General features: G+C 49.0%; 2 protein-coding genes across 6 annotated transcripts; one reads left to right on the top strand and one right to left on the bottom strand.

The window, feature by feature from the left end:
- The first annotated feature begins 1,486 nt into the window (after positions 1–1,486).
- Positions 1,487–5,635, top strand: LOC606324 (myb family transcription factor PHL7). Of its 5 annotated transcripts, none has more exons than XM_044483500.1 (7): positions 1,489–1,850; positions 3,234–3,321; positions 3,996–4,072; positions 4,155–4,197; positions 4,285–4,357; positions 4,489–4,558; positions 4,919–5,635. In XM_044483500.1, the coding sequence occupies exons 2-7, from the start codon at positions 3,288–3,290 to the stop codon at positions 5,261–5,263; spliced, it is 642 nt and encodes a 213-aa protein (XP_044339435.1). In that variant the 5' UTR covers positions 1,489–1,850; positions 3,234–3,287; the 3' UTR covers positions 5,264–5,635. The 5 variants fall into 5 exon arrangements, with proteins under 5 accessions (XP_044339420.1, XP_044339407.1, XP_044339435.1 ...); XM_044483476.1 differs by having other exon boundaries at positions 1,492–1,850; positions 3,103–3,317; positions 4,300–4,357; XM_044483485.1 differs by having other exon boundaries at positions 1,487–1,850; positions 4,155–4,357.
- On the bottom strand, positions 5,466–8,259 carry LOC123191799 (caldesmon-like). The gene is made up of 3 exons (XM_044604414.1): positions 7,876–8,259; positions 7,115–7,789; positions 5,466–5,513 (listed from the first exon to the last, which is right to left on the bottom strand). The coding sequence occupies exons 1-3, from the start codon at positions 8,218–8,220 to the stop codon at positions 5,466–5,468; spliced, it is 1,068 nt and encodes a 355-aa protein (XP_044460349.1). The 5' UTR covers positions 8,221–8,259.
- Between the last annotated feature and the right edge of the window lie 434 nt (positions 8,260–8,693).

The raw sequence follows: 8,693 nt of genomic DNA, 5'->3' as shown, positions 1-8,693 counted from the left end.
GGTCAGGGACGTGAAATTGTTTGACGGCAGTTTATTCTGTGAATTGATTTCGTCCAGAGGTCAAAACTGTCAAATTTGCCGGCAGCGGACGCAAGGAGAGAAAATGCAAGCGGGGGAGGTGGCAGCGTGGAAACGCTCATCGAGGAGAATCCGCTGCCTTGACCCCGAATCCTTCCGACGCTTTTCTCGACGACGCTTTTGCAGCCGATGGCGTCGCCGTCCGGTCGAATCGATCCGCTGCCGCTGCCGCTGCCGGGGCCCTCCTCCCTGGCCGGCCCCTACCACAGTCCAAGGAGTACTGAAGGAAACGGGCTGGGCAGGGCGGGCGACCGACCGACCGACCGGACCCGAGAGCGCTGCGTCCTCGCTGAACAAGAAGGAAATCGTAGAACGGAAGTCCACGGCTTCCTTTAACAATTCGCGCGCGCGCGCGCATGCAGCGACGAAGGTTGAGATGACACGAGACGAGATGACCTGTCGCCGGAGCTTTCTGCTTCACCGTGACTTGTTTACGGGCGCACCGCAGCCGCAGGTGGGCTCACCTCTGCCGCGCGTTTTGTTTCGTCCAAACCGTCGTTGCTTTTGAGGTACTTTTTCCCGTCGAGCCTGCCTGCGCGCTCGCATCGCAGCAGATCACAATGATTCTCCCGTCCGACGTCCCCTCCCCTCCCTCCCCTAGCCTCCCTCCTTTCTCCTCCTTTGCCGTTAGATAGGGGCATCATGGCATGTCAATGCGCTCCTCCTCCTCCTCCTTTCTTCCCCTTGAATCCTTCCCTCCCGGGCCATGATTGCAACGGGATCGCTCGCGTCGCCCACACTTCTTCCCATGGGCCATGATTGCAGCCATTTGTCCGCGGTAGTAAATACGGACACCACCTAACAGAACACGAAGGGGAAACGGATGCACGTGCAGCCGGTCCGATCACGGCAAGGGCAGGGCATGCCACTGCGGGCCACGTGATGGGCCACGGGTGGATTGGACGAGATGGGACGGAATGGCAGCGGAGGCCGAGGGGAATCTTTTTTTTAAGCATCACAAGCGCTCATATACACGCGTACACACTCACCTCTATAAACACACACGCATACCTTAACCTTATGAGCACCTCCGAGAGAACCGAGGGGAATCTGGCATCAATGCGACGCGGCCCCGAAGATTCTCCTGGGTGGGGTTAACCAACCAGCAAAACACCGCCGTTGAACAGTGTCCCCGGTGAGGGAAGGGAAGGGAAAGCCGCGCTCGCCGCTGGGGACGCCGGGACAAGCGAACCGAGCGGACAAAGATCTGGTACAGCACCGCCATTTTTTTTCGAGACAGGTACAGTACCACCGCTACTGCTGGTGGCGGTACCTCGCTGACAGGGCCCAAGGGCCCGCGGGCCCGCCTGCCGCGGGGCGCACGCGGGGCCCGGCGGTTTTCCTTGCCCCGGGCCAGGGCCAGGGGTGGTAGGAGTAGTAGATAGAGCCGGCCGGGAGGCCCACGGTGCGCTCGTCTCGTCGCTCCGACGACGAGGGGTGTAAAAGATCTGTCCCGATTCCCAAGCGCTCCGCTCTCGCGGCGTCGCTTTCGCCGGACACCACCACCTGCCGCTTTCCCCTCCCATTCCCACTCGCACCACCGCTCCCATCCTCGCCCCGCCCGGACCCCAGCGCCCCGATTGGGCCATCCATCCGCCTCCGCCTGATTGGCCCCGGGCACCAGCACGCCCGCACGCCCGCACGCCCGCAGCATTTGATTCCCTCCCGCACTGTCTCCCTCCCTCTATCCCCCGACGAGCGCGGCGCACCTGCGACGAGCGGCCGGGTCCCGGTCGCGGCGGGGACGGCGGCTGCTGAGCTCTTCCGTGCCGGTAAGTAAACGCCGGCTGCCCGGCTCCACCCTGCCGGTCTCTTTACTGAATTTCTTGGACTCGCCTTTGGCGGCTGAGCGTGTCTGTTGGTGTGGGAGGAATGGGCGGGTGTTTTGCCGAGAGGTTTTGTCGTCCGTGAGGTCGAGATCGCGGCTCTGTGAGGCGTATTGCGGTGGAATTGTGTGTCAGAGGCCGGTGAGTGACTGCCGCTCCTCTCTTACTGGTGGTAGGCGTAGTTAGTGTGAATTTTACTGACCGCGGAGTGGATTTTCTGGAGCTTCTAGTGAGATTCCATTGGCTGCGGCCTGTGGGTGGATGTGAGAAGAGCGGTGGTGATCACGTTTGGGTGGCGGCGGCGCTTCTGACGTTTTGGGGGCGAAGCTTGGTCTGGTGAGCTAGTGTTTTGCCGATTTCCTGGCTCATAAACCCGTTCCGGTTATGAGCTGTGCGTTGTTGCTGTGCTGACTTGTGCGACTCTGAGGCCGGAAAGGCCCGGTTGGAATCTTGTGCTGGCCCTGGTAATTTGCACATGGCCTGTGATCTCGATTGATTCGACCTGTAGCGTGAAATTTTGCCCCCCTCCAGTTTCATTTGTTGTGGATCATTTGCCATGGCCTCGTCTAGTGACTTCGATTGGCATGGCATTTGGGGACGGCTGAGATTACCTCCAGGGCTTCAGTTCTACTGACTCTTATGGGGAAGCTAGCTCAACTGGTCTTCCTCTGTTACTTGCAATTTTTTTTTTGTCTTTCTACCATGTAGAGTTCAATAAGCAGCCTGCGATGAACTTTGTCCTCTTCATGTGATTTGGAGAGGTTAAAGTCCCTCCATAAGTCGTCTGTAACCTTAAAATTTTAACAAGTGTTGGCTATTTGGATATTTGATACTTGATAGTACCACTAGGTATACAGATTTGTTTTTGGTGCTCTGCTGTGTCAATATTGTCTGTCATATTCAGTTTCGCCCTCTTTGCTCTTTTACTAGCAGCAGAACTCCTTTAACTATAAACCAGGAGACTTACCAACTTCTTGAGATAAATATGCTGATCGGGATTTCATGAACTGTCTAAGAAACGATGAAATTTCCTCATACCAGAAAACGCTCAGTATGCTGTATTTACATTTTACCGTCAACTTGATATGTTCTGTTTAGATATACAGGATGGCATTAGAAATGTAGACTTGTTTCATCCTAAATTATAACATTTCTTGGCCTTGCTCATGTGTATGAGAATTTCTTACAATTGTTGCAGTACTCTCATGATGTACCATGCTAAGAAGTTTTCTGTGCCCTTTGCACCACAGAGGGCTCAGAATAGTGAGCATGTAAGTAACATTGGAGCTTTCGGTGGATCCAACATAAGCAACCCTGCTAATCCTGTAGGGAGTGGCAAACAACGTCTAAGATGGACCTCTGATCTCCATAGTCGTTTTGTGGATGCAATCGCCCAACTTGGTGGACCAGATAGTGGGTATTCTCTCTTAAGTATTAATTTTTGTGGTTTTACTTGATATGATGTATAAGTTTCGTTTATTTTGTTGGTTCATTCTGCTTGTTACTTAATATGACCTATAAATTTCGTTTATTTTGTTGGTTCATTCTGCTTGTTACTTAATATGATCTATAAATTTCGTTTATTTTGTTGGTTCATTCTGCTTGGTTTCTCATGAACCTTGTCAGCAGCACAATTTCTGAGTGAAAACATTTTTAGATGGTGTGGGACAATGCATATCTAGAACCTGCAATTTGGTGGTTTTATGTCGAATCCATTGTGTATCATGCATATTAACAAACTCAAGTTTAAACTAATTTTGATATTCCAAATGTTTATGAAACAGATTTATGCATTATTTTTTATGATGAGATTGCTGCATATATCAGGTCATGGACTGTGAACACACAAGTTTCTCTTCCCCTCAAAACACAAGTTCCTCATGTTTCAGTGATTCATGCTAGTCTGCTAGAAGTTGTTAATATGGTCCTTTGGAACTGTGTCTGCCATGTTACCTTACCCAATCGCATTGGAAACTGTTGATGTATCGATAACCCTAAACAACCTTCTATAATAGTTGTTTATTTATTTGAAGTACACAAGGTACAGTGCATCGGAGATTTGTTAATGTATTGGTATCATCATATCTTCAGGAGCAACACCTAAAGGAGTACTGACTGTAATGGGTGTACCGGGGATTACAATTTATCACGTGAAGAGCCATTTGCAGGTAAAGAGTGTCTCTTTTGAGGAGACAGCTAATAAATATTTGCCTGGTCACTAATACTCTATTTCTCTTGTTGCTTGTGTAGAAGTATCGCCTTGCAAAGTACATACCAGAATCTCCTGCTGAAGGTAAATGCCCTTCTATGCTTCATTGCCTTCCTAGCACACTCCCCTTCTTGCCTTCCTTCATACCGAGAATGCTTTGGTTTTCTAAAGTGGCAGCTGGTGTAGGTTCCAAGGACGAAAAGAAGGATTCTAGTGATTCATTCTCTAATGCAGATTCTGCACCGTAAGTGATCTTTACTCAATTGTCTGTGCACATGATTGTATCCTCTGCTAACATAGGCTTTTTATGCTGGTTAATATCATGCTAAAAATACATCACATATTTACAGAGATATTCTTCATTTATCTTTTCAGGGGTTCACAAATCAATGAAGCATTGAAGATGCAAATGGAAGTTCAGAAGCGGCTCCATGAACAACTCGAGGTTTGTGATGAAAACATGTGAACTTCTTTGAATCATATTATTTCTTTTTTCCTATTCAATGGATTTTGCCACATCCATGCTGTACTTTTTTCGGGCTGTCAGCTGGGGATTTACTCCAACAATCAGATTTCTTGCCCCATTCTACATTTCTACTAAACCATTATTCACCGAAGTTATACTTGGGTGGGTTCCTTGTAAATGACTTTGTCCTCGATTGCCTCTTGCTAACAGTTCTTTTATTTTGCCTGCACTATTTATTTTTGAATCTGCCATCTCTGAGATGTATTCTTCGGAGCCAACCTAAATTTTTGTTCCAAGCCTTCCAAGACTAGACTAAATCATCACATGTTACCATGTCAGGTTCAAAAGCAGTTGCAGCTGAGAATCGAAGCACAAGGGAAGTACTTGCAGATGATCATAGAGGAGCAGCAAAAGCTTGGTGGCTCACTTGAAGGTTCTGAGGAGAGGAAGCTTTCACATTCACCACCTACCTTAGATGACTACCCTGACAGCATACAGCCTTCTCCGAAGAAACCACGGTTGGATGATCTGTCAACAGATGCGGTCCGGGGTGTTACACAGCCAGGGTTTGAATCCCATCTTATTGGCCCATGGGATCAAGAACTCTGTCCGAAGACCAACATATGCGATCCTGCATTCCAAGTGGATGAGTTTAAGGCAAACCCTGGTTTGAGCAAGTCATAAAGCAAAGCCTTCCTTACAAAGGAAACACTTCTGAGCTATTAACCTCCACGGATGGCCGATCGCATGTGAATATATATCGTCTTAACAACAGAATGAGCGCTGTTTGGACCTTCAGATCTGCCCCAACCCCTTCAGTCACGACTAAGTGTTGTTGTCGTTGTCGTATTTCGCCATACAGATCTTTGTAATTATGAGGGTGTTTCTAAAGTCCCCAGTTAGCAATCCCCTTCTTTTGAAGGATAATCCTCAACTGAAACATGTAGCAAGAAACAGAGCACGCTTACACGCAATACCAAGGCCCTAAAGCTACATGAAAGCTATCTGGTAGTTGTACATTTCTGTTTAGTTCAGTCATTGAATCTGCTTACCTTATATTGACCCCTGTGCCATAGATCTGGGATGTTGGCAGCAACATTTTTATTGACAAATCAACTTGGCTACTGGGTAACTTTGCATTTACGAGGTTGGTTGTACCAGTTGCCATATTGGGGGATAGTCCTGTGCTATGAATAGAGCACTGGGCAATGTTCCTTTCAAGGAGTAATAGTCCATACAGTAGCATATTTTGTTACTTTGAGAAGATTCACAAGTTCGGCAGAGCACAGGCTTTCGATGCTAGTGGTGCTCATAATGACATACCTTGGGTTGAGAAAAAAAGGATATAGTAGCTAGTAAAAGATCAGATAGCTATGAATTAAAGGGCTACTCCATTTGTTTACTCGAGCTATTTTTTTTTTACATTTTGTGGAGGTGGATGCTTTGATGCATGCATTTGGCCGTTCGTGCCAGATAATAACCCACAGCTGTGCGTTTCTGGAAGAACAAAAACTGTTAGCACCAAAGCATTTGCCAGCACATTCTCTTCTAGGCAACTATTTTGGACTTATTGTCAAGGCAATGTTTGGATTGAGGGATATGGTCATTGCAGCTCAAAGCCATGTTTTCTTTGATAAGAACGGCGGTATAACCTCGCAAAAAAAAGTAGAGAAAAGAAAATCAGTGGTGGTCTACGGAAAATTCGTATCTCTATGGTGGGTTTGAGGTTATGGGTGAATGGTGAAAAATTCATGCCCCATCGCCTACCAACCTCAAAATATTAGAGCATCTTCAATAGGCGCCGGTCGTGCCGCGCGCAAAAAACATATATGCCGTACGCGCATCGGTTGGTTTGGCGCGGCCGCGCTAAAATATAGCGCGCGCGCGTCGCTCCAGCAGCGCGCGCGCATCGCTCCAGCAGCGCGCCAAAATGCAACGCGCGCGACTCGCCGGTGCATTGCATATGGCATATTTCAACACAAAATGATGCACATTTTTAACACAATAAAAATTTCACACAAACAAGTTGATGAAGTTCATGCCCACAAGTTTAAAATCATGCCCACAAGTTCATCCAACCAAGTTCAAAATGCAAATCAAGTTCAATACACAAAGGAAAGATACATCATTCCTTGTCCTTGTCCTCGTCTTCGTCCTCGTCCTCATCTTCGGAAGACGATTCTTCCACCTCCGAAGATGAATCTTCCTCCCTCTCCTCACCGCGCACCGCATCACGTGAAGCTCCGACGGTGTTGGCAAGATCTTCAACGGCATCTTCATGGGAATGTGTGCGAGGAGGCTCATCGAAAGACATTCCGCCCATGGCGGCCGGAGGTGCACCCATGCCTCCCATGAGAGAAGCAAAACTCATGCCTCCCATCGTGGCCATAGCGTCGGGGGTGCTCCAAAGCCACCCAAGCCACCCATGCCACCCATGGCGCCGAAGCCACCGCCACCCAAGCCACCCATGCCACCCATGGCGCCGAGGCCACCGCCACCCATGGTGCCGATGCCACCGCCACCCATTGCACGAACCATGGCTCTTTTTTGGATCAAGACTTCTTGTTGGGCAAGATTGACATACTCCTTTTGCGCCGCATTGAGGTTAGTTGTGTCCAAGAAGAACAAGTGCTTCTCCCATTCCAACAATCTAGTTCGCTCCTCATTGCTCACCTTTCTCTCCTTCAAAGCCACCTTCCTCTCCTCGGCCGCCACCCTCCTCTCCTCCAAAGCCACCTTCCTCTCCTCGGCCGCCACCCTCCTCTCCTCGGCCGCCAACCTTCTCTCCTCGGCCACGGCATCTTGGGTCCTTGCCATTTTCCTCACCTCGTTGGCTTCTTTTCTTGCCTTCACAATAGCTTCCATAGCATTTTTGAGCTCATTATCTCCTTTCCTCTTCTTCTTTTCGGTTTTGTCTTTCTTGCACCCATCCGGCCGCTTTGGCTTCGAGTATGAAACCGAGTTGGGTGTGGGGCTTCTCTTGCCGTCATCACTTGATGCATCATCCTCATCATCATCATCATCCAACTTAATTGTTCGCTTCCGTTTGTCGCTCAAATGCAAATCATCCAAATCTTCACGCTTCTTCCATTTCTCATCATCCTTCAACACATCATAGCAATGAGGCAAAGTAAAGACTCTTCCTTTCTTGATCTTCCCCTTCTTGGTTTTCCTCTCCTCTTTTTTGAACAAGTTTTGCGTAAAGTTGTACTACATGAAAACAAAGCAAGTTAGCACCAACAACAAGCAAAACAAAGCAAGTTTAGCACCAACATGTAAGATGAAATGACACTTACTCTATCGTCCTCATTTGTGCCACTTGGGTTCAACTTGTCAACCGCCTTTTGACAAGCCGCCCACCTTTGACAATCTGAGTTGATTGTCGACCACCGGGACCTAAGTGATCGGTTGGAGCGGTCAATTCCACTCATGTTGCGATCATCAAAGTGTTCCTTCATCCGGTTCCAATAAGCATCTCTACTTTGATCACCTCCAACGGATGGATTCCTCGACACTTGCAACCAAGTATTGCATAGTAAGATGTCATCGGTGTTGGTGTAATTGCCCGCTCTTCCTTTCGGTGCGTCGACAATGCCCTCACCCTCCTCGTCCACCTCGAACTCATGGTCTTGAAAATGCATGTCATTGGTTTGAGACCAATGCGAATTGTTGGAGCCAACACCCATCGTTGACATGTATGCATCATCATTGAGACTACAATTTTTTTTGCACAATGCAAATAAGCTATCTATATGTGACGAATGCATTCAAAAAATAACAAAAAAAAAAAGAAAAGTTAGAATTTTTTACCTTGGAGGCATTTCGTCGAACATGTTGTGCGCGCCGGCCGCCGGCTCAACGAGTGAGCTTGCCGGCACTTCGGCAGCCGCCGCGCCCGTCGCACGCCCCGCAAGCTTCTTCCTCTTCGCCTTGAAGGTGCCGGAGCCGTCCGCCGCCTTGTTTTTCTTCGCCGATGTCTTGCCCTTCTTTGGCCGCGCCGCATTGGGGAGCTTTGAGGAGGAGGGGGCGGCGGCTCGGGCCGGCGCCGGCGCGACGCCACCCGCTGCCGAGGTCATCCGCGGTGGCATGAAGAGGCCGTGCGCGAGGCCGCTCA

This window comes from Triticum aestivum, chromosome 1A (assembly GCF_018294505.1).
Source record: "Triticum aestivum cultivar Chinese Spring chromosome 1A, IWGSC CS RefSeq v2.1, whole genome shotgun sequence".
NCBI lineage: Eukaryota > Viridiplantae > Streptophyta > Magnoliopsida > Poales > Poaceae > Triticum > Triticum aestivum.
This window is presented reverse-complemented; position numbering and strand designations above follow the sequence as displayed.